The sequence below is a fragment of the Phalacrocorax carbo genome (assembly GCF_963921805.1).
Source record: "Phalacrocorax carbo chromosome W unlocalized genomic scaffold, bPhaCar2.1 SUPER_W_unloc_1, whole genome shotgun sequence".
Taxonomy (NCBI): domain Eukaryota; kingdom Metazoa; phylum Chordata; class Aves; order Suliformes; family Phalacrocoracidae; genus Phalacrocorax; species Phalacrocorax carbo.
Genome location: NW_026990243.1, coordinates 2354480 through 2382185, shown reverse-complemented (window position 1 = coordinate 2382185; position 27706 = coordinate 2354480). Strand labels below are relative to the sequence as shown.

Here is a 27706-nt window from a genome sequence, read left to right as displayed (position 1 = left end):
AATCCTTCTTGACACTCCTCAGGCTGTTCCTGGCTGTATCACTGGTGCCCACATGAAACAACAGCAGAGGATAATAGTGGACTGTATGAGGCTTGGTAGTGTCTTGGTGACAACCCTGATACGAGCCCCCAGTAAGCAGTACACCTCTCTAGAGAGTGCATCAGGTCAACAAATGGGTGCCTCCATACCTCTCAGAAGAAAGTTGCCTACTATCATCCAGTGCCTTTTCTTAGTTGCGCTGGTTGTTATATGGGGAGCAGATTGGGCTACCTTAGCTCTAGCATCTCTCCTGGTGTGATGGGTCTTTCCTCTTCAGTCTGCAGAGCAGTGAAGCGGTTCTGCAAGAGCACCTCAGGCTTCAGGGGGAAGCTGGTCCTTGCCATTGCAACTGTCCATTCTTCTGCTTTATTGGCCTCCCTCTCTTCTGTGTGTGCTGGTGGGGGAGTTTTTGGCTGTTTGGCTGTGGGTCCACTGCAGACTGCACTTTGAACCAGCTATATAACTCCTCAGCCTCCCTGATGTTACACAGCCTTCTCACCACCTCCTGCAGCTCAGCCACCTGCTGCAGGAGGTCCTCCACCTGAGCACACCTTTTGCAGGCAGGTCTGCTGCCTGTCTCTGCCCCAGGAGAAAGGTCTAGGCACTTCCTGAAGTCTGAGGTCTGTGCCACAGCCTCTCCCTTCAGCAGCTCCATCTGGGTGGAGGCATCGGCCACTGCTGGGGTAGATGGTGCAGACCCCCCTAGCCAGAGATGCAGCCTTAGCTCTCAGACGAGAGCCCATCATTCTGCCTTGAGGGTCAGGTATGATGAGTGCCCTACACCTGTGCAGATGGTCACAGAACAGTGCCTGGTTTCTGGGTTATGTGTACTTCAAGTCTCCCACCCAGCCATTGGAACGCCCCTCCTTCGAAGAGGTGCCCTCCCTGCTCATCCTGTGTGAAATGCCATGCAAACTGCCATTCCATGCCCTGGCTGACGTGCCATACCCTGTTTACCCATCCTGTTAACAGTGCTCCTGGTTGCTAGCACTCCCTAGGGATGCCTTTTGTGGGAGTTGCAAGGTATTTCTCTATGTCAGGGCACTGCAGTGCTGGTGGCTTTTTGGGGGGCAGGTGTCAAGGGTATCTTCAGGCTGGCAGGGCAGCGGTATTGCCAGACAGGGCCTGTCCCACTGCCCCCAATGAGGGAGCAGAGCAGGCTGTGGGGGCAGCCGGGGGCAGCCCGCAGCCAAGGACATCCGGCGCCTCTGTAGGGATAGGGCTTGGCTGTGGCCAGGATGGGCTGTCAGCCCATGAGTGGGGGTCAGGATCAGCACCAATGAGGGTAATGAGGGTCAGATACAGCCCTAGGATGGCAGGGCAGGGCCATGGGGACAGGGACAGGCTGAGGTCAGGCCAGGATGTGAGCCTAAGTGTTGGGCTTGGCTCAGCAGGACCCATGACAAGGCAGGGCAGGGCAGGGCTGTGGCAGAGCTAGAGACCAACACTCTTATGGTGTTGCTGGGGTGGGGATTGATGGCCCTGGACTGACCTGAAATGAGGCTCCTAGACCTATGAGCAGGGGTGGAGGAGGCCCCAGGGGAGGCTGAGCAGGGCCCTGACAATGGACTGGACCTTCACAGAAGAGGTGTGTGATTCTCCCCACGTGAATAGATGCAGGAAAAAGAAGGAATGTGACTAGGCAAAAATAAAATGGAACAGGGTATGAAGGGTGTCCTTTCAATTCAAAGGAGCCAAAACAGCCTAGAGAGACTAATAATGAGATTTCAACCAACTAGAAAAATTCCAGACAAAGAGCGTCCCTATGTGCCCCTGAGAAAAGGTTTGTGGCAGATTTTCATAGCTGCTATTGGGCTGGTACTTGGTCTCTGCAGTGCCTGTGCATTGCCTGAGCTCCCTTAGCCAGCAGGATGAAGTTAGGATCTGGTGTAGGATGATTATGGCCCTCATTGCTGTGCCTTGTGTGGGTAAGCAAGGCTTGGCTGCATGAGGGCAGGGGACTCTAGCCTTGAGTACCCTCTGCATAGAGCAAAGCCCTTTGTAGTGGGATTTGGTCTGTCCCTTGGAATTTGACCTTCAGTGCTCTGTGCTTCATATGAGGTAATTACCATTAAATGTTTTAAAAATACTATGGGAAACAGAAGAACTGACAAACTCACAAAAGTATGCATGATGTTATGTTTGTTGGGGGAATTCTATCCACATTGTACTTCATATGCTCAAAGCACAGAGCAATCAATCCCTAATAACTAATTCCCACAGAATCTTGTGGAAAAGTCAAATAAGAGATGTTATCACAGTTTTGTATGAGAGGTAACTGAGAAAGAAAAATAAAGTGACTTGCCCAGAGCTGAGCAGGAAATCAAATGCAAAGATGGCTCCTTTGGCTCCTAGTTCATGTTTTAATGCCATGCTGCTTTTTCTAATGTGGTCATGAAAATGAGAGACAGTATGCCCCATAAAACTGCACTCCCAGGGATATTTTGCAGAATGACTCCCTGATACTTATGACAGTGCTCTTGTCTAGATCCCAGCTGCTTTACACTTTGTTTATAAAACAGCTGCAAAATGCTCCCATGTTTTAGTTGTGATTTACCTCAGTTGGTGTAGGAATATATGTCTGTATAAGTTACTAGACACCAGAGAATGTAGCCCTGAAACAGTACAAGTCCCACATAGCATGAGTCAAGCGTCATGACCCTGTCTGCATCAGAATGCTATGTGCCTAACCAGAATTTCATAATAAAATTAACAGTAATTCATTTAATTCATAATTTCCTGGGTTTGGTTGGATAACTGTTGTGCATGTTTTCCTTGCCTGGATCACCCATTTCAAGAGGCTTTGAAAATTTGGCACCAATTCAAATGTAAATGGTTCACAGTTATACAGTGGGAAATGGCAATGCAACACTGATGTACTGAAGTGGTCTACTTTATCCCTTGCCCTTTTTAATAATACTGCATTCAGAGGATTCATAGATTCAGACCTGAAATATTTTGCATAGTTCTCATTAGTCCTTCAGGGTATGATTTCCAGTATCATAGTATAGAAATGAACATAAACAGAACTGCAAATAGCTTCAGCTTTTGCTCCCCATTATTTACAGGTAAAATTAAGAGCAAAAATATTCCCTCTTAAAATTTTGCATTATGGAGACAGACCAGTGAAGGCTTTTAAGTTTGTTTTCTATATTGTTGCTATTATAAAGCTACTGTAAATAAAGGGTTGGTCAAAACTATCTTAGTGAAGACATTGCCAGAAAACTGTAAATGAAGCCCAATCTTATAGCTTGAGATACTTGTTATAAACTGGGTTCTCCACTGATCAAGAGTCTACGTGCTGCCTGCAGATGAATAAAACTGAAATCATCTCTGCTGTGGCAAAAGTTGTATTCACAGTAGTGCATGGTCTGCACAGAACCTTGTCTCAGTGTCCAGGCTGTTTGTCCAAGTGGGGAATTCAGGTAGGATTTATTTTGCCTGGAATAAGGATTGCTGCTCTTTTGCCTTTCACTACTGTTTTAACCTTGCTGCATAGGAAGCTATAGACATAGGGATGCAATACTCACTTGAAGAATGTAAATGACAAAAGGCCAGGAAATTAATTTTATTTTTTTTTTGTGAAAGCTCTGTAGACTATGTATTTTAGCTTGAAAAAATCCTATCCTTTGGCATGTACGGTATAGAGCCAGAATAGACTTAGCGAGTTGATTAGATAACCTGACTATAGCACTGGTGGCAGAGGTAGCTGTATTAGTTCACATACCAAAAAAATATGCAGTCTGCTAAGTGCTTTGCAGAAAGTAAGTGTATTTGTGCATGCATGAAGATCAAAAGGCTGGTGCAGCTTGTTGCTAGCGTTGCCAGCTGAGGTCTCCAAAACAGCTTTGGGAGCTAAAGAAGATAAAGGCCCTCCCTGCCCCTTGCCCAGTAGCAGCTCTGAGGTTGGAAGAGTTTCTGCCTCCGTGGTTTGTGAGCTATGCCTCTGAATTTTGCTTTTTCATATTCACAGTTACAATTTCATCTGTAGACTTATGGCACTGATTTTACTCAAAATATATAAAGAAATACACAATTAATTGCAAATTTAAATTAGAGTGCTAGAGGAGCATTTGCAATAAATGTACTTACTGCATTTATTTCATCTGCACACATTACAGTCACACAATTGAAACATTATGTATATTTCCAGATGCAATCATAAAAAATATTAAGCATTTTTATTTTAATGAATGTATCTAAATTCATACACGTACTATTTAATTCTTATCTCATTTGAATAATTTTGACAGTAAATCATGGACTGTATATATCTGTGTTTCATTTAAAAACAATTTTAAATAATTAAGCCATACTCATTCTTTTGATGGAATTGTCCTGGATTCATCCCTGCAGACCTATTAGTAGCATTGTTTTGCTAAATCAAATTTCTTCAGACCATCTCAGGTACATAACTTTAACATTTACATGTATAAAAATTTAGCATGTTAGACTGTAACCTCTATGCACACAATAGCATTACTCATTTTTTTTTAACCTAAGAAAACCAGCTTTTTTTGCATTTGATATCGATACATTAGCTAAAAGGTCATCTGCCAAGTTCTTCCTAGATAAAAAAGTCCCCAAGCTAATTTCTAAGTGTTGTGGTTTAGCCAGCAACTCAGCCCCCACCCAGCCACTTGCTCACTCCCCCACCAGGGGGATGGGGGAGAGAATCAGAAGGGTAAAAGTGAGAATGCTCGTGGGTTGAGATAAGAACAGTTTAATAATTAAAATAAAACAATAATAACAACAATAATAATGCAATGAAAAGGAAAATAATGAGAGAGGCCAAACCTGGGCAAGGGGGAATGAACAATCAAAACAAACAACATATGACACAGCCCCAACAACCTCCCCTCCCACACCAACTCCCCCGGTTAATATACTGGTCATGGCATCACATGGTATGGAATATCCCATTGGACAGTTGGGGTCAGCTGTGTTGGCTGTGGCCCCGCCCCTCCCAGCCTCTTGCCCACGTGGCAGAACATGGGAAGCTGGAAAGGTCCTTGACTACTACAGGCACTACTTAACAACACCGAGCTGCTACTTAACAGCAACTAAAGCATCAACGTGCCATCGGCACTTTACCAGCTACAGTGAAGAGAATTAACTCTATCCCAGCCAAAACCAGCACACTAAGTCAGTCCTATATTTGGCTGAATACAAGGCTAGAGAAGTTCATTGTAGAGGACAGTCTTCTATTTTTAATGGGAAGTCAGAAGCACATAAAAATATCTTTATGGATGGAGTTCTTATTTAACTCTAGTTTTTCTAATATTAATCTATATTATGATGTAGAACCCTTCTCTATAACGCTTCTTTTTTCAAGTCTGTCAGTCACAACACATTTGTTCATAATTATCTGTCACAAGGATCCCCCCAAATGTATTAGGTACAATAGAAATAATGTATAATTTTCAAATTGCTCAGAATGCTGATAAGTGTTACTGTCATTATGTTACTACAAAGCTGAAGTAATAAAGACAACCCTTTCCCCTTCAAGGTTATGAAATTATAAAAGCACCCTTTTTTTTTCCTTTCCTAAGAGTATGAAACCACACCTAATGGCCTTGGAGACACCATGAATAACAGTAATCGAATCACTTCTGCAGAAGTTTCCAACAAAGAGAATGAAGATAGTATCACTGTAAGTATACACATTGTTTCCTGATCTGTAATCTTGGCAGATTTTTTGACTGTACAACTGTCGTGGTTTAGTTGGCAGCTCAGCCCTACACAGTCGCTTGCTCACACCCCACCAGTAGATGGGGGAGAGAATCAGAAGGGTAACGCTTGTGGGTTGGGATAAGAACAGTTTAATAATTAAAATTAAAAGAAACAACAAGAGAAATGCAATGTAAAGGAGAACAACGAGAGGCTCAAAACCCTGGGGAGGGGGGAGGGGAACGAACCACCGAAACAAACCGCATGTGATGCATCCACTCACTGCCAACCAACCCGACACCGCACCGCCCCTGAGCTACAAACTACCCCGCCTTAATGTACTGGTCATGGTGTTACATGGTATGGAATGAACATGCCATTGGCCAGTCGGGGTCAGCCGCCCCCACCATGGCCCTGCCCCTCCCAGCCCCCAGCCACACGGCAGAGCATGGGAAGCTGGAAAGGTAGCTGACCCCCCACGGTGAGGAGAATTAACCCCTTCTCAGCCAAAACCAGCACATTCTCCACCCCTTATTCCATACCATTTACACCATGCCCAGGTCCCATACCATCCAATACAACCGTACCAACCACCACCCCTCCCTTTCCAATCCTTTAACATAATGCACAGACATCATTCCCTTAGTTCATGGACCTTCCCTGTAAAATGTCCATTAAAATGTCCACTGAGTTCACCCAGTCCATGACTCTGGGCTCCATCTGTTGTATCAGTCTTTCAGGGTGGGAGAGATGGTGTGTGTGGCATTGGGTTGCTGCATACCGAGTCAGTCATCGTTCCATCACTGCTGCATGGTTTGTTTCATAGTTGATCTTCCATGGGTTGGGAGGCTCGTACTCTGATATCACTGATACAACACAGAGGTGACACACAATATTATATAGCAGTTCGCATTGTGCCATTCAGTTCATTGACTGTTTTCGCCCAAAATCAAATCCCCTTGAGGCACACAACGGACTTCTCCATCCTCCCGCATCACCCACCAAGTGCACCCAGGTCCTCGAGCAAAAGCAATCCCACGAGTGGGTTTGCTTTGCCGGAGGCAGGAAGAACCCAGACTGTTTTGCCCAGCATACTTTTTGTGTGCACTACAGGGACTCTATCCCCTTCCACAGTATGTAGGATTTCTGACTGGGCAGGGCCAGCTCGGTTGGCAGATCCCCTCGTGTTGACTAACCAGGTGGCTTTTGCTAAATGTGTATCCCAGTGCTTGAATGTTCCACCCCCCATTGCTCTCAGTGTAGTTTTTAACAGTCCATGGTACCGTTCAATTTTCCCAGAGGCTGGTGCGTGATAGGGGATGTGATACACCCACTTAATGCCATGCTCTTTGTCCCAAGTGTCTATGAGGTTATTTTGGAAATGAGTCCCATTGTCTGACTCAATTTTCTCTGGGGTGCCATGTCACCATAGGACTCGTCTTTCGAGACCCAGGATAGTGTTCCGGGCAGTGGCATGGGGCACGGGATATGTTTCCATCCAGCCAGTCGTCGTTTCTACCATTGTAAGCAGATTGTGCTTGCCTTGACGGGTTTGTGGGAGTGTGATATAGTCAATTTGCCAGGCCTCCCAATAGATATATTTCAGCCATCGTCCCCCCACAGAGGCCTTACCCACTTCGCTTGCTTGATTGCAGTGCACGTTTCACATTCGTGGATAGCCTGTGCAATAACGTCCATGGTCAAGTCCACCCCTCGATCACGAGCCCACCTGTATGTTGCATCTCTCCCTTGATGGCCTGAGGTGTCATGGGCCCACCGAGCTAGAAATAGTTCACCCTTATGTTGCCAGCCCAGATCCACCTCAGCCACTTCAATCTTGGCAGCCTGATCTACCTGCTGGTTGTTCCGATGTTCTTCAATGGCCCGACTCTTGGGGACGTGAGCATCCACATGCCGTACCTTTACAGCCAGGTTCTCTACCCGGGCAGCAATATCTTGCCACAATGTGACGGCCCAGATGGGTTTGCCTCTGTGCTGCCAGTTGCTTTGCTTCCACTGCTGCAGCCAGCCCCACAGGGCATTTGCCACCATCCAGGAGTCAGTATAAAGATAGAGCACTGGCCACTTTTCCCTTTCAGCAATGTCTAAGGCCAGCTGGATGGCCTTTACCTCTGCAAAGTGGCTCAATTCACCTTCTCCTTCAGCAGTTTCTGCTACTTGTCATGTAGGACTCCATACAGCAGCCTTCCATATTCCAGCGCTTTCCCACAAGGCGACAGGACCCATCAGTGAACAGGGCGTATTGCTTCTCCTTTTCTAGCAGTGTGTTATACAGTGGGGCTTCTTCAGCACGTGTTAGCTCCTCCTCTGGTGATATTCCAAAGTCTTTGCCTTCTGGCCAGTCCATAATCACTTCCAAGATTCCTGGGCGACTGGGGTTTCCTACTCGAGCCTGCTGGGTGATCAGTGCAACCCATTTACTCCATGTAGCATCAGTTGCATGGTGTGTGGAGGGGACATTTCCTTTGAACATCCAGCCCAGCACTGGCAGTCAGAGTGCCAGGAGCAGCTGTGCCTCAGTACCAACCACTTCTGAAGCAGCTCGGACCCCTTCATATGCTGCCAATATCTCTTTTTCAGTTGGAGTATAGCGGGCTTCGGACCCTCTGTATCCCCGACTCCAAAACCCTAGGGGTCAACCCCGGGTCTCCCCATGTGCTTTCTGCCAGAGGCTCCAGGTAGGGCCATTCTCCCTGGCTGCGGTGTAGAGCACATTCTTTAAATCTTGCCCTGCCCGGACTGGCCCAAGGGCTACTGCATGAACTATCGCTCGTTTCATCTGTTTAAAGGCTTGTCGTTGCTCAGGACCCCATTTGAAATCATTCTTTTTCCGGGTCACTTGATAGAGTGGGTTCATGATCATACTGTAATGTGGAATATGCATCCTCCAAAAACCCACAATGCCCAAGAAAGCTTGTGTTTCCTTTTTGCTAGTTGGTGGAGACATGGCTGCTATCTTGTTGATCACATCCATGGGGATCTGACGACGACCATCTTGCCATTTGATTCCTAAGAACTGGATTTCTCGTGCGGGTCCCTTCACCTTACTTTGTTTTATGGCAAAACCAGCTTTTAGAAGGTTTTGGACTATTTTTTCTCCTTTCTCAAAAACTTCTTCCGCTGTGTTGCCCCACACAATGATGTCATCAATGTATTGAAGGTGTTCTGGAGCTTCTCCCTGTTCCAGTACAGTCTGAATCAGTCCATGGCAAATGGTAGGACTGTGTTTCCACCCCTGGGGCAGTCGATTCCAGGTGTACTGGACGCCCCTCCATGTGAAAGCAAACTGTGGCCTGCACTATGCTGCCAGAGGGATTGAGAAGACTGCATTAGCGATATCAATTGTGGCATACCACTTGGCTGCCTTGGACTCCAGTTCATATTGAAGTTCTAGCATGTCTGGCACAGCAGCACTCAACGGTGGAGTGACTTCATTCAGGCCACGATAGTCTGCTGTTAGCCACCACTCTCCATTAGACTTCCGGACTGGTCATATGGGACTGTTAAAGGGTGAGCGGGTCTTAGTGATAACTCCTTGGCTCCTCAGTTGGTGAATGAGTTTATGGATGGGGATCAGAGAGTCTCTGTTGGTGCGATATTGCCGCCGGTGCACTGTTGTGGTGGCAATTGGCACCTGTTGTTCTTTGACCTTCAGCAACCCCACAACAGAAGGGTCCTTCGAGAGGCCAGGCAAGGTAGACAGCTGTTTAATTTCCTCCATCTCCAAGGCAGCTACACCAAAAGCCCACCTGTACCCTTTTGGGTCCTTGAAATACCCTCTCCTGAGGTAGTCTATGCCAGGGATGCACGGAGCCTCTGGGCCAGTCACAATGGGGTGCTTTTGCCACTCATTCCTGGTTAGGCTCACTTTGGCCTCCAATACAGTTAGCTCTTGGGATCCCCCTGTCACTCCAGCAATGCTGATGAGTTCTGCCCCTATATAGTTTGACGGCATTAAGGTGCACTGTGCGCCGGTGTCCACTAAAGCTTTATACTCCTGTGGGTCGGACGTGCCAGGCCATGGGATCCACACAGTCCAGTAAGCCTGGTTATCCCTTTCCTCCAGCTGGCTGGAAGCAGGGCCCCCCTAGTCCTGATCATGGCATTCGCAGCTCACTTCCTGTAAATGTGAATCAAGAGTCCCTCTATTAAGCTCAGAAATAAAATCAGCGCTTCTACTCCTCTGTCTGGGGACTTGCTCGCTGGAAACTGGAGCAGCAGCTTTCCTGGAAGAGCCTCCCTGAGTGACTGTTCTTCCTTGCAGTTCACACACTCGTGCCTGTAGGGTTGAAGGAGGCTTGCCATCCCACCTCATCATGTCCTCTCCGTGGTCACGCAGGTAGAACCACAGGGTGGCCCATGGTGTGTATCCTCTCCTTTGAGCAAAAGGACGCTTATTCCTAACAGCTGAGGCACTACTCGGTACAGGTGGGGAGCAGGACATACCTTCTTTGAGTTGCTGGACCTCATGGGCTAGTTTCTCCACAGCAGAGACGAGCGAGGAAGAGATATTTGTTTCGTAATCCCGGAGTCTATCAGTCACCTCTACCACCGTTGGTGTCTCGTCATCTCTCCAGGACATTACTGCCAATGAATTTGCATGCGAAGATGGTGCGCTCCGTACAAACTTCCGCCACATGGGTCGTGTGCACTCGGCTTCATCTGGATCTTTGGATGACCGTTGATCGTCCAGGTCACCATAAATCACCTCAAGCACAGCTAATTCCCTTAGAGACTGGCTGCCTTTCTCCATAGTTGTCCATTTTCCTGGGTGATATGTAACATCATATTTAAAGGGATACCTTTCCTTCACTCCAGACAGGAGTCGCCTCCAGAGGCTGAGGGCTTGTGTTTTTTTCCCCAATTGCTTTGTTAACACCCCCTTCCCCAGAAAGGGATCCCAATTGTTTGACTTCTTTTCCCTCTAGTTCCAGGCTACTGGCCCCATTATCCCAGCATCGGAGCAGCCAGGTGACAATATGCTCGCCTGAACGACGGCTGAAATCTTTTCGCATATCTCACAACTCGCTTAAGGACAGGGATCGGGTGGTCTCTATTTCATTTATGACTTCTTCCTCCTCTCTTTGTGATGGCCCTGCTTTTTCATCATCCCGTTCTAAACGAGTTGACGCCCACTTCCAATATTTTGTCTTGTGTATGGGGGCAACTGATACTGGTACGGGTTGATTCTCCGAGCCAGCTCCAGTACTTGTCGTGGGGGTTTGAGTGGCTGCAGTGCCTGTTGTCAGGGCTGGTGTGACTACAGTACCAGTCACTTTGCCTTTCAATCCAGAGACATTTTCTTCCCCTTGGGAGCACTGAATGTTGTTGAGCAAGGCCAGGCCACAGCACGTTGCAGTGATCTGTGTCTCTCTGGAGTTCCCAGCGTAACAACATACTTCCTCCAAATATTCTACTAGTTTTTTAGGATTCTGCACTTGTTCGGGGTGAAACTCCAAAACACTGAGGGTGCCCACTGCCCTAGGTATTTGCCCATGTGTCATGGTTTCAGCTGGGATAGAGTTAATTTTCTTCACTCTAGCTGGTATAGTGCTATGCTTTGAAATTAGCATGGAAAAAAAAAAACCTGTTGAGATAACACACAGATGTTTAGGCTGTTGCTGGGTAGCGCTTATACTAGTCAAGGACATGTCTAGCCTCCCATGCTCTGCTGGGTGCACAAGAAGCCGGGAGGGAGGGGGCACAGCTAAGAGAGCTGATTCAAACTGACCAAAGGGATATTCCATATCATGTAACGTCATGCCCAGTATGCTAGCTGGGAGGGCCTGGCCATGGGAGGGGGGAAGCAATCGCGGCTCGGAGACGGGCAGCGTCGGTCAGCGGGTGGTGAGCGGTTGTATCGTTCGTGTTGCTGTGGTTTTTTCCCTGTTTTCCCTTTCCCTTCCTTTTCCCTTTTATTATTTTAACATTATTGTTATTATTATCATAATCATTTATCATTATCATTTTATTGTAATCATTAAACTGTGCTTATCTCAACCCACAAGTTCTTTTGCTCGTCCGATTCTCTTCCCCATCCCACAGGGGTGGGGGGAGTGAGCGAGCGGCTGCGTGGTGTTCAGTTGCCAGCTGAGGCTGAACCACGACACCATGCTATCCCAAATGCCCTGCCACTCGTAACTCTCAAGCTTCGGGGCAGATTTCTGGGTGATATTCTTAAGTTGCTTAGTCAAAACCAAACCAACATGCCCCAAAACTAACAATAAGTGCACCTTAACCACCCAAGGATGTTCAAGATGCAAAAACGTTGTTGTAACAAAGGCACAGACATCATAGAACAAAGTTGCAAAGGTACTATTCTGTATTTCCTCCATATAAAATCTCTCAGAGGAGGAGGTATAATTGCTAATTGCCTCAACAAGGTGGTATCCAAAGTACAGTAATGGTTTCAGCAAAAACCCCAAATACCAGATAAAGCAGAAAACGAGTGTTTGTATAACCGATCTCATAGGCAAAACGTTACTAATCACAGCAGAACGCAGCAAACTAAACAAACCAACACCAATCTTTAACACCAACTGCAAAAACGAGATCATGGCGCTGTGAGCAGCAGCTGTTATTATCTCCAAACCTTGAGCCCCATGTTGGGCGCCAGAAAGACTGTCGTGGTTTAGCTAGCAGCTCAGCCCCACACAGTTGCTCGCTCACTCCCCCACCGGTAGATGGGGGAGAGAATCAGAAGGGTAACGCTCGTGGGTTGGGATAAGAAGAGTTTAATAATTAAAATTAAAATAAACAACAACAGAAATGCAATGTAAAGGAGAACAATGAGAGGCGCAAAACCCGGCGGGGTGGGAAGGGAGGGGGGACAAACCGCTGAAACAAACCGCATGTGACGCAGCCGCTCACCGCCTGCGGACCCGACGCTGCACCGCTCCTGAGCCGCAAACTGCCCCCCCTTAATGTACTGGTCATGGTGTCACATGGTATGGAATGAACATGCCATTGGCCAGTTGGGGTCAGCCGCCCCCACCATGGCCCTGCCCCTCCCAGCCCCCCACCACGAGGTAGAGCATGGGAAACTGGAAAGGTAGTCGATCCCCCACGGTGTGGAGAATTAACCCCTTCTCAGCCAAAACCAGCACAACAACTAATGAAACTGCGATGGTTTTAATAGGACCCTAAGCTACCAGAACACCAGAGCTATTACTATGTCGTGATCAAAATCAGGGGAGAAAAAATCAATGCACCCCCCTCTTCCTTCTCCCCATTTTTTGAGAGTGCTTCATTTTTCATTCCAGTAAAGTTCCTAATTTGTTTCCTGCTTTTCTGGACGAATAACTGTAATTTTTTAGCCCAAGACTTTGTTTCTAAGTTCAGCCAAGAGGAGCAGCTCTTTTTTTTTTTACAAAATAGCAACATTGTTGAAGGTAACTTAGACTGTTGCTTTAATTTCAGTCCCTCCATTCAGCTGCTCCTTACAAAGATGACATGGTGTAATGAACTTTCAAATTCTAATTCTATGTTTTTAATATGTGATTTCATGTAGCTTTTTGATAAGATAATTTGTAGTGGATCTTAGTACAGGCAGATGAATTGGTGAGCCTTCTCCTTTGCTGCCTCATCTGTCACGATTTTGGAAATTGAATGTTAGATGAATGTTAAATGTCATGAATTGTTGGAAACTGGTAGCAGGTGGTCAGTCTGGTTAGTAATGCTGCCTCCCTGCTGCCGGATTGATGATTCTGCAAGGCGGCAGGCAGTGGAGAGTGTGTGCATTTGTGGTAGATTGTGAGTTGGGAAAGAATGGAAAAGGAGACTATGAAGGCTAAGTATTGCCTCAATACATCTGAAAGTGATGAGGGAGGAATCTGTTTTGTGCAGGTGGGAGAAAGCCTACCCAGTGGCTCTCTCCAGCACCAATGGCTGGGGAGTGAAAAGTTATAAGAATAAAGGCAGTGAGAATGGTTCCTAAAACTTCGATTTTGTTCTGTTTCCAGCTATTAAGTGCAGTGGGGGCATAACTTTGACAGCCTCCAGTCCCTCACATTGACAGTGATTTCTTAATGGAGCTATAATTTGCTAAAAAAACAGGAAGATCACAGACAGTCTTATCTTTTCTCATAACAGAATCACAGAATAGCTGAGACTGGAAGGCACCTCTATAGATCATCTAGTCCAGCCCCCCCTGCTCAAAGCAGTCAACTAGAGCAGGTTGTCCAGGACTGTATCCAGTCAGGTTTTGAATATCTCCAAAGATGGAGACTCCACAGCCTTTTTGGGCAACCTGTGCCAGTGTTCGACCACCCTCACAGTAAAAAAGTGTTTTCTTAAAACATGCCACTCTGCTGGAAGGGAAAGGGGTGATGTGCATTCCCTCCCACCTGCCTTGAATGTGCGGGATGTTGAGAAAGTGGTTCTAGGAGGTGTCTGAGTCTCTGTTCTCTGCAGGATAGAAGAAACCTCAGCAAGTGACTTATTTCTGTACTCTTTGATCTGAGTGCAAATGTTTCCTATTCGAAATGAATGTCAACCTAAATCATAGAATTATAGAATGGTTTGGATAAGAAGGGACCTTTAAAGATCATCTAGTTCAACTCCCTTGCCATGGGCAGGGACATCTTTCACTAGATCAGGCTCCTCAAAGCTCCTCCAGCCTGACCTTGAACACTTACAATGGTGAGCATCCACAACTTCTCTGGGCAATCTGTTCCAGTGCCTCACCACCCGCACAGTAAAGAACTTCTTCCTAATATCTAATCTAAACCTACCCTCTTCCAGTTCAAAACTGTTGCCCCTTGTCCTGTCACTACAGGCCTTGGTAAAAGGTCTCTCTCTGTCTTTCTTATAAGCCCCCTTTAAGTATTGAAAGGCTGCTATAAGGCCTTCTCATCTCCAGGCCAAACAACCCAATTTTCCCAGCCTTTCCTCATGTGAGAGGTTCTCCAGCCTTCTGACCAGTTTTGTGGCCCTCCTCTGGACCTGCTCTAACAGGTCCACATCTTTTTTGTACTGGGGACCCCAGAACTGGATGCAATACTGTAGGTGGGGTCTCACGAGAGTGAAGCAGGAAGGGAGAATCACCTCCCTTGACCTGCTGGCCACGCTTCTTTTGATGCAGTCCAGGATACAGTTGGCTTTCTGGGCTGCAAGCGCACATTGTTGGCTTATGCCCAGGTTTTCATCCACCAGTATCCCCAAGTCCTTCTCTGCAGGGCTGCTCTCAATCCCTTCATCCCCCAGCCTGTATTGATACCGGGGGTTGCCCTGACACAGGTGCAGGTCCTTGCACTTGTCCTTGTTGAACCTCATGAGGTTGGGTTAATGGGTAGATCTGAATGTATGCTGAATATGTTTCAAGATGGTTAATGAGAAAAAATCAGATCTGTTTGTGTCCTCTTTTTTAGGTGTATATGATGGTGGGAAGTGCAGCACTGGTGTGCACTGGCTTAGTAATAATGCTCATTATTCTGAAGTTTGGAAGACACTCTAAGTTTGGGATGAAAGGTATGCAGGGTTATTTTTTTTCTCTCCTGTAATTATTGTGGGTTGTACACGCTTATACCATAGGTATCTGCACCAAGAATAGTCAAGATAACTAGATAAAGTGCCGTCACATTTTGTGTTTCATTTATTCATCAGGTAAGTAAGAGCAGAGACAGATGTAGATAGGAATATATAATTTTGGTTTGAATTTTCTACTTCTCTGTTTTTTCTTATGATAGATCCCATTTCTTTCTCTTCAACTGCACAGCCCCATGGGACACTTTGTGGAATAAAATATCACTTGAGTCACTGTAGGGAAGTAGAAGATAAGAAATTAAATTTATTCTGTTAAGACTTCGATTACAAATATTTGGCAACAGTCTATGCTGTATGCAAGAGATACTTCAGACAATTCTATAAATGCTATCTTGAGGTGATAGATTGTATTGGGTCTGGCTGGGATGGAGTTAACTTTCCCCATAGCAGCCCTCATAGTGCTGTGTTTTGTATTTGTAGCTAGAAGGGCATTGATAACACACCAATATTTTGGCTACTGCTGAGCAGTGCTCCCACAGCATCAAGGCCGTCTCTCCAATCCCCCAGTAGGCTGGGGGTGGGCAAGAGGATGGGAGGGGATGCAGCTGGGACAGCTGACACAAACTGACCAAAGGGATAGTCCATACTGTATGAAGTCGTGCTCAGCAATAAAAGCCAAGAGAAAGGAGGAGGCAGGATCAGCAGAGATGAACCGGCCACAACTCCCATTCCCTATCCCCTTGCACCGCTCGGGGGCTGGGGAGGGAGAGCGCAGAAGATACACGATTGAAGTTGAGCCTGGGAAAAAAAGGGTCTGGGGGGAATTTGGTTTTAGTTTTCTTTTTATTTCTTGCTATCCTATTCTATTATTAACTGGCAATAAATTAAATTAATCTTCTCCAAGTTGAGTTGATAGAGTGGCTTGGTGGGCATCTGGCAGCCAGCCAACATTAACTCGCCACAGTTTGTTCTGGAGCTGGAGGAGTTCAAGGTAGGGATGGTAACTGGGAGAGGAAATGGGCAAAACATGGACTGGACATTGCCAGAGAGAAGAATAATTGTGGGGAATTTTTGTTGTTGTAATTGTGGTAAAGGGACAAGGGGTGGAGTGTGTGTAAATTGTCCACTGTTGTCAGTGTTGCAGTGATGTTGTTCTGATTTTGGTGTGGGAAATTCTTTTTGTTGATGTAAGTGAAGTTTGTGAAGATTGTGTGATAATGTATATTTTAATGATAATTTTTAAATATGTGTTTCACAGAAGCCATCCCTGCAGCCTCCTCCACTACCAAAACTTTGCCCTTTAAACCCAATATATAGATTCAATGGCAAGAGGGGAATGTGCATTTGCAGCGCATCCCATCACACTGGTTCTTTCTCACAGATACATGATGATTCTGACTTGTTCTTGACAGTGCTCTTTTCAGAGATATCTACTGTATATTTGGTATTTGTATATTCCGTGTAGAAAAGAGTTCCTAGAACAGATGAGATTTGAACAGAGTAGAAATGTAGATAGTAGATAGTACACATTAGCTCACTAGGATGGTAACCTCATTTTCTCTCACCTTCTGATGTGACACAGTCTCTGGTCTTTGGAGTAGCATTAAATGAGGATGGGCACTGTGAAATGTCCTGAAAAACAACATAGACCCTGTGGGATAGAGCTGGAGAGTTTTGGCCAAAGACTAGAAGAAACTGTCTAGAACTGAACAGCAGCTCAGTGGAAATTTTCTTTGTGGCTGAAGCTTTCCGAATTGCATTTAAAGACCTGAAGGAAATGAAGCTAAATGAGAGCAATGATAGGAACTGTCTGATGTTTGGGATTTAAAGCTGAATGCTTGTTAGGTTTTTCAAAATTTGTGTTACAGATTTCAAGACAGCATTGTTAGAACTAGGAAGTAAACTCTATCCTGAGGGAGAATGAACAAAACTCTATTTTACATGGTAACATAAGTTACCTTCTAGATAGCTCCTTACATGGTGATTGTTTTTCAGTATCTTTAATTACAACTTCGCTCACAAAAATAATGGCCTTGCATTATCAGTAAGTTTGACTTCAGTAGTTTTCTGTTGTGGAATTGGCCATCCAGATCATATTTGAGTAAGGATACATTTTTTGAGGAATAACTAGCTGAAATTATGAAAAGGCAGCAACTGCATCTATGGAATTTATTTTTTCCTGCTAATTTGACCAGGAATGCAAAAGCAGTAAAATTACTTCCTTGATCGGGTGCATTCCTTAAAAAACTTATCACTGCCATGGTATGTGTGGGAATGGTGAAATGTCACTGTGAGCTACAAATAGCCCCTGAATGTTTCATCAGAAAGAAATGATGTTCAGTTGTCCGTGAAACGAACTGCAAACTTCTCCAAAGTTTACAGTCATGCATGAGCTTTGCAGTATGGGTCGATCTATAATCTATCCATAATCCAAAGTCCCAGAAACACTTTCAAAATTTATAATAATCAGTATTATTGAATTTATTTTAAATCAGTGTTTAAAGACCTGAGATTAGAACATCATATTGATATGTAATACTCAGACTTATAATAAAAGAATGCCTGCTCTGTAGAGCTGGCAAAATAAGCATACAATGAGAAATAATAAATTAAGATAAACAACCTGGGATATTTGAGCATGAGGAAAATAAGGCAAAGGTGAAGAGAATTTTTTATACTCAGTATTGGTCAGTATCTTGGAAATGTGTATCTTGGAAATTCTGGATAAAAAGATCAAAGATCAAACCAGCTACCTATGAACTCAATGACTGGTTTTCCATGTACACATAAATGTGTACATCCCAGAGTAATGAGTACTGACTATGTTCCTGCACTGAAGTCTGATACTTGGGTATTTAGTATGGGTGTGCATGAAGTAAGGGCATGCATATTTTTTTTGTGCACGTGGGAAGTGCACAGGTCTGCTTTTCACAGTCTAGTCCTTTGTGACCCATTTGTATGTGACTGTTGCAGACTCTAATTTTGAATCCAGTCCAGTGCAAGTGAGGACAGTGGCTGTGTACAGTTTGGTTTGTTTTGAAGTCTGAAGACAAGATTGTTTTTGCAGATCAACTCCGACATATACTAATTAGAAAAGTTCATAGGGTCAGTGCTAATGCTCTGCACGTGTTCATTAGATTAATATAGAATTACAAAACTCTCATACCCTGCATTATAGTATTTGTCTGTAATGGCCAGGAATAAGGCTGTATTATCAGCTTCCTTGAGCAGTTCCTTATTGAGAGTATTTGATTTCCATGTAAATATGTTCTGATAAAGTTGTTACTAAGAAGCAGCTATGACTGAATTTTTTGTAAAAGACAAAGTGATGCTCTGAGAACAAATGAGTGTCATCCTAAAATACTTGAGTATAACAAGTACTAATGCTTTTTTATGTGAACGTATAAATTGCAGCATCACAGGAGGCTACGCCCAGAATTGTGACCTGAATGTACTAGGTGTTGCAAATCCAGGGAGATGTTAGAAAAAGAAAGGGTAGATAAGCCAGAAGTGGTCAAGCGAGAAGTTATTAAGGAGAGAGGTAAAACTCTTGAGAAAGGAAGAAGGTGGTAAATGAGCGGAAGGGGCACATCAGAAAATAAGTCAGCCAATACTTGTTAAAGGTCTCTGGCAATGTAGAAATTATTTAGGAAAATATTTTGTACATCTTGAAAAAAACTGAAACGTTGCTTTATTTAGAGCCCTGCAAAATAGAACTGGTGATACTTCCAATGTTTTAGCAAAACCTCATTGTAGTTTTGTGACCGGTTTCATAATAAATGCATCCATTTTCAAATCTGCTGTAGCAAAACTTCCAGAGCTTGGTTTGTAGCGTGGCTATCTCCAGGATGGCTGACCTGCCTGGTATGGTGCAAGCAGCATTCTGTGTAGGGCATTTTCATGCTTGCCATAGAGATAATTGCAAGGAAAGCTGGCAGAAAACAGGTGGCAGGATGGAAACTCCAGGAGATGAGGCATCATGTGGCAGGGAGGAGGAGGTGGCTGCAAACAGCAGTAGAGGACCAACATCTAGAAGCAAGTCAGCCAACTTGTGGAGCTAATCCTATAGCTTGTGAGTGAAACTGCTGGGACATGCTGAAATTTGAAGTGACGCCTTTCTATTCACAGTTGCCCTTAGGTCTGCATTTGAAGAGGATTTTGAGTATTTGAGGCTTCACTGCTTTAGGAATAGGCTTGGGAAAGAAGTGTGGTGTTCTGAGGCAATTCTGTATCTTTGATCTGAAGCTGTATTGGCAGGGATATTCTTCCAAACAGTCCATCCAGCTCCCTTCCTTCTTCAAAGCTGAGTTGTTTCTAAACATTGTCCCAAAAGATCTAATTGAGCATAATCCTAAAAAGCTATAACCGTGTTAAAGCAAAGTAATGGCTTTTCTTCCCTTTATGATTTCTTATAGATGCAGACAACCACAAAATCCTACAGTGAGTCTGTCACTAAGGCTATTTCATGTTGTAGAACAATGGCAGATGTGTCTCCTGGCTATCACAAGAATTTTAATTGACATGTGATTGCTGAGCACCAAGACTTTTCCCTGAAGACCTCCTGTTGCAGGCCAGTAAGGGTTTCTGGGCAGGGGCTAGGATCTCCAGTCTGAGGCCAGAGAGAGATGTATCGCTGCTGAGTGCTCTAGGGACAAGGGCTATAGAGAAAGCTGCTGAAATGATTGCTGTGGCAGAGACACAAAAGGAATCAGTTTCATTATTGCTAAGTTTATTATTATAATAGATATATTTTAAGTAATATAAAATTAATTTTAAATTTTATAATTAATACATTTAATCAATACTAAATTAATATTAAATATAATTGCAATTGGGGAAGAAATACCAGGCACTAATGCTCTGGAAGGAAAGTAAGTTGCCTCTTGCTTTGTGCTCACTGAGGGCCAGTTTTGGACAGCCCCTCTTCTGTGCTGAAGCTTCCTGCCCTTCCAGCAGCCCTCTTCCAAAAGCCAAATGCTGCCTCCCGAGAACATGCAAAATTTAGGTTGTCAAGACCCAAAGCCTGTTTAACCAGGAATATAGCACAGTGCTTGGCAAGGAGTAGTAGGTGGACTGTTAGTTCACTGGCTTCCCATGTCCTCCTTTTCCGGTGTAGGTGGGCCTTGGGATTTTGTTTTCAAAGCCTGTTTTCGAGGCTGGGGGATTCTTGGAGATTAAGGGAAGCCAGGCTGGAACTCAGTGCAAAGCCAATAAACCTTTAGTTAGGCTGCAGGATCATCTAAATAAGAGTTGAGTAAACAGCAATACCATATTTCTGCAGACATTGTTTATAATTTGAACATGGTATGTGAGTTGATTGTGTGTAATCATTCAGTTTTGTTTCTGTGCAGAATGTCATGTTTAAGGTTTAGTGTGGATGTAAATGAAAAATGAATTTGAAGCTATTATGCTGGAATGTTTGTTGAGAGCAAATCAAGAGGTATATTTCAATGTAAGACTTCATAATTCATGCAGTCTTTGTGGACTATAGAAATCTTCCACTCACGGAAGATGAAAAATGGTACAAGACTTTGTGTTATAGTGCTATGTGGCTAACACCTCCACTAATAAAAACTGTTCAGAAGCAATTAAGAAAGGGAAATTAAACCCTGAAATGAACTCCATGTGAAGAATGCAATTAAATAAGTTGTATTCTAATAGCAATAATCCACTATAAACTGTGGATTCATGCATTACTGATGTGCTTCCCTCCTGACTGAACCTATCTTGATACTGAAGCCTGCAGAAGTAACCTGCTAATGCAGTGTAATGTATGTAGTTTAATCATATATATTTTTTATCAGTTCAGCTACAGGCCTGTTGCGTTAATAGGCGAAGAAACTTGGCAGAAAATAAACCCCCTTGCGATCCAGCTGGTCCTCAGATGTCAGGGGGGCTGGGGGCAGCTGGGCTTAGATTCTGAGTGATACCCAGTTCAGCACTGTTAGTCCGCGAAGGATTCACTAACAGGACACTCACTATTAGTCTAGTCGTGCCCAATAATGCTTCACGGACGGATTCACTAATAGTGCGGTTTATTGAAGCAACAGAAATACAGGTTCTTATCGGATTGCCGGTGACTGCAAAGCATGTGCAAGTGTAAAGTGCTAAAACACAAAATAACAAGCTTGTTCTCTAAATTTCCCGGGGAATCACTCGGTATAACCAAGTGTTCGAGTCTTACCCAATAGGCGTCCCTATGGGGGAGAAGGGATGGTCAGCCCATTGACTGATCCCAGTAGTCTGTGATGGTATCTTCCCTAAGGTCCCTCTCTCTTGGGGTCATTTTTATACTATTTTATGTTTAGGTGGAGCTTGAGTGACTCTAGTCATACATACCTTCGTTACTGATTGGTGTAGAAATTCCTTGCTTCGATTGAAAGGTATAGACTAAGAGAAATTCAGAGCACATGCTCAGTGAGGGGTGGTTGTACCTTGGAGGCAGGTAACTTTGAGATGGAGGTGTGTGTTTTAGTATTGTAATGAGGTTATAATGAGCAAAGTTCACCCACAGGGCATGATGTCCGGGCATGGTTCCATGCAGTTCCTGGTTATGCAGTGATTTATGGACGAGTTTGGCCATGAAGACTTTGCTTCACTCCCTCCTCCAGTTATCTCCCTTAGATTAGTACACCAAGCTTCCCCAGTGTTCCTAACATCTAAGAGTGCAGGTGGCATTGCTTAGGGGACAATCACTGAACCAATTTCCAGCACGCCAACTGCATTCCGCTCTGGAAGTTAACTTTTATGAAATGTGGATATAACTTTAGCCTCAATATTTTCAACCTAAATAATATCACCCCAAGTAATCATTCCACAAGGTCTCATTCAGTTCTGAATAGACATAAATCAACATTTGAAGAGACCAAAGTATCTGCCGTAAGACCCCTCAAGGTCTACCTTTTTGGCATCATGGAAGATTAAGGCTGGAAGGGGACTTGGGAGATTATTCTCTGTCCTAAACCTGTGTCAACTATGTATCTTTCCTGACAGACATTATCTAACTTGGCTTCCAGATGTCCAGAAGTGGAACTTTCTGTACAATTTATGAACAATTCCAGTGCCTGAGGAAGTCTTCCTATCATTTAATTTTGGTCTCTCTTGATGCAATTTTATCATGCTACTTTTCATTCCTCTCCAGTGTAGATATGAAATAAATATTGTTCCCTTCCTTATGCAACAGTCTTGAAGGGTGTTGTCATGCACCGCCTCAGACATTTCTTTAGGATAAAATAAATCTCATGTCTTCCAGTTTTTCCTCAGGTCTCTGAGCATTCTTATAGCTTTCCAAGTCATGTTTTCAGTTGATTTCCTTGGATGGGAGCTTCCTGGTGGGAGATGTGGTGGTCAGAGGCCATCTTGGGCTTAGGGACCATGATATGATTGAGTTCTCGATTCTTGGTGAAGCAAGAAGAGGGGTCAGCAGAACCACTACCATGGACTTCTGGAGGGCAGACTTTGGCCTGTTCAGGGCACTGGTTGGGAGAGTCCCTTGGGATGAAGTCCTGAAGGGCAAAGGAGTCCAGGAAGGCTGGGCTTTCTTCAAGAAGGAAGTCTTGAAGGTGCAGGAGCAGGCGGTCCCCAAGTGTCACAAGACGAACCAGAGGGGAAGATGACTGGCCTGGCTGAGCAGGGAGCTTTTGCTGACACTCAGAAAAAAAAGGAGAGGCTACTGCTTTTGGAAGAAGGGGCAGGTAACTCAAGAAGAGTACAGAGACCTCTTTAGGTCTTGCAGGGAGAAAATTAGGCAAGCAAAAGTCCAGCTACAACTCAACCTGGCCACTGATGTAAAGGATAACAAAAAATGTTTTTACAAATATATCAACAACAAAAAGAGAATCAAAGAGAATCTCCATCCTCTACTGGACGCGGAGGGGAACATTGCAACTGAGGATGAAGAAAAGCCTGAGGTGTTTAACGCCTTCTTTGCCTCGGTCTTTAAAAGTCAGACCAGTTATCACCAGGGTACTCAGCCCCCTGAGCTGGAAGGCAGGGACGGATTGCAGAATAAACCCCCCATAATCCAGGAGGAATCAGTTTACAACCTGCTGTTCCACCTGGACTCTCACAAGTCTATGGGGCCGGATGGGATCAACCCGAGAGTACTGAGGGAGCTGGCAGAGGAGCTCGCCAAGCCACTCTCCATCATTTACCAGCAGTCCTGGTTAACAGGGGAGGTCCCAGACGACTGGAGGCTTGCCACTGTGACGCCCATTTACAAATCGGGCCAGAAGGAGGATCTGGGGAACTACAGGCCTGTCAGCCTGACCTCGGTACCAGGGAAGATTAAGGAGTGGTTCATCTTGAGTGAGCTCACCAGGCATGTGCAGGACAACCAGGTGATGAGGCCCCGTCAGCATGGCTTCATGAAAGTCAGCTCCTGCCTGACCAACCTGATCCCCTTCTATGACCAGGTGACCCGCCTAGTGGATGAGGGAAAGGCTGTGGATGTTGTCTTCCCGGTCTTTAGCAAAGCCTTTGACATTGTCTCCCACAGCATCCTCCTAGAGAAGCTGGTGGCTCATCGCTTGGACAGGTGCACCCTTTGCTGGGTAAAAAACTGGCTGGATGGCCGAGCCCAGAGAGTGGTGGTGAAAGGCGCTAAATCCAGTTGGCGGCCAGTCACGAGCGGGGTTCCCCAGTGTTGGGGCCAGTCTTTAATATCTTTATCAATGATCATAGAATCATAGAATCGTTAAGATTGGAAAAGACCCTTAAGATCATCGAGTCCAACCGCTAACCTATCGCTGCCAAGTCCACCACCAAACCATATCATCAAGCACCACGTCTACCCTTCTTTCAAATACCTCCAGGGATGGAGACTCCACCACCTCTCTGGGCAGCCTGTTCCAATGCCTGACAACCCTTTCGGTGAAGAAGTTTTTCCTAATATCCAACCTAAATTTCCCCTGGCGCAGCTTGAGGCTGTTTCCTCTCATCCTATTGCTTGTGACTAGGGGGAAGAGACCGACCCCCGCCTCGCTACAACCTCCTTTCAGGTAGTTGTAGAGAGCGATAAGGTCTCCCCTCAGCCTCCTCTTCTCCAGACTAAACAACCCCAGCTCCCTCAGCTGCTCCTCATAAGACTTGTTCTCTAGACCCTTCACCAACTTCGTTGCCCTTCTCTGGACACGCTCCAGCACCTCAATGTCCTTCTTGTAGTGAGGGGCCCAAAACTGCACACAGTACTTGAGGTGCGGCCTCACCAGTGCCGAGTACAGGGGCACTATCACCTCCCTGGTCCTGCTGGCCACACTATTCCTGATACAGGCCAGGGTGCCATTGGCCTTCTTGGCCACCTGAGCACACTGCCGGCTCATGTTCAGGCAGCTGTCAACCAACACCCCCAGGTTCTTTTCCTCCAGGCAGCTCTCCAGCCACTCCTCCCCAAGCCTGTAGCGTCGCATGGGGTTGTTGTGACCCAAGTGCAGGACTTGGCACTTAGCCTTGTTGAATCTCATACCGTTGGCTCTGGCCCAACGATCCAGCCTGTTCGGGTCCCTCTGTAGGGCCTTCCTGCCCTCCAGCAGATCGACACTTCCACCCAGCTTGGTGTCATGTGCAAAGTTACTGAGGGTGCGCTCAATCCCCTCATCCAGATCATCAGTGAAGATATTGAACAGGACTGGCCCCAACACTGAGCCCTGGGGAACCCCGCTCATGCCTGGCCGCCCACTGGATTTGACGCCATTCACCACCACTCTCTGGGCTTGGCTATACAGCCAGTTTTTAACCCAGCGCAGAGTGCACTTGTCCAGGCTGTGAACAGCCAGCTTCTCCAGGAGAATGCTGTGGGTGACAGTGTCAAAGGCCTTACTAAAGTCCAAGTAGACAACGTCCACAGCCTTCCCCTCATCCACTAAGTGGGTCACCTTATCATAGAAGGAGACCAGGTTAGTGAGGCATGACCTCCCTTTCATAAACCCATGCTGGCTGAGCCAGATCCCCTGGGTGTCCCGCATGTGCTGCGTGATGGCATTCAAGATGATCTGCTCCATGACCTTTCCCTGGCACCGAGGTCAGGCTGACAGGCCTGTAGTTCCCCAGATCCTCCTTCCGGCCCTTCTTGTAGAGGGGCGTCACCTTTGCTAGTTTCCAGTCATCTGGGACCTCCCTGGTTGACCAGGACTGCTGGTAAATGATGGAGAGTGGCTTGGCGAACTCCCTCAGTATCCTCGGGTGGATCCCATCTGGCCCCATGGACTTGTGAACATCCAGGTGAAGGAGCAGGTCGGTGACTGCCACCTCTTCAGCAACTGGGACTTCATTCTGCATACTATCTCCATCTCCCAGCACAGGGGCCTGACAACCCTGAGGATGACCAGTCTGACTATTAAAGACTGAGGCAAAGAAAGCATTAAGTACCTCAGCCTTCTCCTCATCTTTTGTGGCAAGGTTACTTTCCGCATCCAACAAAGGAGGGAGATTCTCCCTGGCCCTCCTTTTGTCACTGATATATTTATAAAAACATTTTTTGTTATCTTTAACAGTGGCAGCCAGTTTAAGTTCCAGCTGGGCCTTCACCTTTCTGATCTTTTCCCTGCATACCCTCACAACATCCTTGTAGTCCTCCTGAGTCACCTGCCCCTTCTTCCAAAGGCGGTAAGCTCTCCTTTTTCCCTTGAGTTCTAGCCAAAGCTCCCTGTTCAGCCAAGCTGGCCTTCTCCCCCGCCTGCTCGAGTTACAGCACATGGGGATGGCCTGCTCCTGTGCCTTTGAGACTTCCTTCTTTAATAACATCCAGCCTTCCTGGACTCCTTTGCCCTTCAGGACTGCCTCCCAAGGGACTCTGTTAACCAGACTCCTTAACAATCCAAAGTCTGCCCTTCTGAAGTTCAGGGTAGCGGTTTTGCTGACCCCCTTCCTTACTTCTCCAATAATCGAGAACTCTATCATGTCATGGTCACTGAGCCCAAGACAGCCTCCGACCACCACATCACCCACCCGGCCTTCTCTGTTCATAAACAGCAGGTCCAGCGGGGCACCTCCCCTGGTTGGCTCGCTTACCAGCTGCGTCAGGAAGTTCTCTCCCACACACTCCAGGAACCTCCGAGACTGCTTTCTCTCTTCTGTGTTGTATTATTTCCAGCAGATATCTGGTGAGTTGATGTCTCCCACGAGAACAAGGGCTAGAGATTGTGAGACTTCAGCCAACTGCTTGTAGAGTACTTCATCTGTCTCCTCATCCTGGTTGGGTGGTCTATAACAGACTCCCACCATGATGTCTGCCTTATTGGCCTTCCCCCGATCTTTACCCATAAGCACTCAACCTTTTCACTACTGTCGTTGAGTTCTTGACAGTCAAAACACTCTCTAACATACAAGGCTACCCCTCCACCTCTCCTTCCTTGCCTGTCCCTTCTAAAGAGCTTGTAGCCATCCATTGCAGCGCTCCAATTGTGCGAGTCATCCCACCATATTTCCGTGATGGCGACCACATCATAGTTTCCCTGCCACGTAATGGCTTCCAGCTCCTCCTGTTTATTGCCCATGCTGCGTGCATTGGTGTAAATGCACTTCAGTTGAGCTATGGAACTCATGTCCAACACAGGCATGCCACCCCAGGCTCATCCCTAGCAAGCCTGGTTTTATCCCCTCCCCCCTTCGCATCTAGTTTAAAGCTCTCTCAACGAGGCCTGCTAACTCCTGAGCCAGAATCCTTTTCCCCCTTTGCGACAGGTGAACCTCATCTGTCTCCAGCAGGTCTGGTGCCATGTAAACTGCTCCATGATCAAAAAAACCAAAATTCCACCGCTGGCACTAGCCTCTGAGCTATGTGTTAATGAGATGGGACTTCCTGTTCCTTTCTATATGTCTCCCAGCTACCGATGGGATGGAGGAAAACACTACCTGCGCTCCTGATCCTTCAAGGAATCGCCCCAGTTCTCTAAAGTCCCTTTTGATTGTCTTTGCACCTCTCTCAGCTACCTCATCACTGCCGACCTGAACTACCACTAGCGGATAATAATCAGATACTTTTACCAGCCTAGGGAGCTTTCTGGTAATGTCTCTTATCCTGCCCCAGGGAGCCAGCAGACTTCCCTATGGGATGGGTCCCGTCGGCATATCAGGCCCTCTGTTCCCCTCAGAAGGGAGTCCCCTACGACAATTACCCTTCTTTTTTTCTTATCAGTGTCCGTTGTAATGCGTGGGGCCGACTGGTTCCCTCTAGTCAACCCCTTGGGTGGATCACTGTCCATATCTTCGTCCTCCTGACCCTCAGGTTCCAGACCCTCATACCTACTGTGTAAGGGCACCTGGGGCGGCAAACTCGGCCGGGAGAGGATTAGCTAGTGCGCTGAGCAGGGATCTGCATCCATCTTCCATCTCTTGGGTCCCCTCCCTCTGCCTGGCGGCACGAGGGCAGGGGAGCCATTCCTTCTCTTGATGCTTCTATCTGGTGTGCTTGTCTCAGGGGTGGTAGGGAGTGTCTCCAACAGTCTATCTCCCTCTCGCATTCCCTGATACTCCTCAGTCTTGCAACTTCTTCTTT

At 46.0% G+C, this 27706-nt stretch overlaps 1 protein-coding gene across 1 annotated transcript in view; it reads left to right on the top strand.

Annotated features, from left to right (window-relative positions):
* Positions 1–27706, top strand: part of LOC135310807 (BDNF/NT-3 growth factors receptor-like) — a 203471-nt gene that overhangs the window by 70023 nt on the left and 105742 nt on the right. Inside the window, exons 9-10 of the mRNA XM_064439796.1 lie at positions 5592–5692; positions 15099–15198. Coding sequence (XP_064295866.1) covers positions 5592–5692; positions 15099–15198 — 201 coding nt within the window. The remainder of the gene's footprint in view (positions 1–5591; positions 5693–15098; positions 15199–27706) is intronic.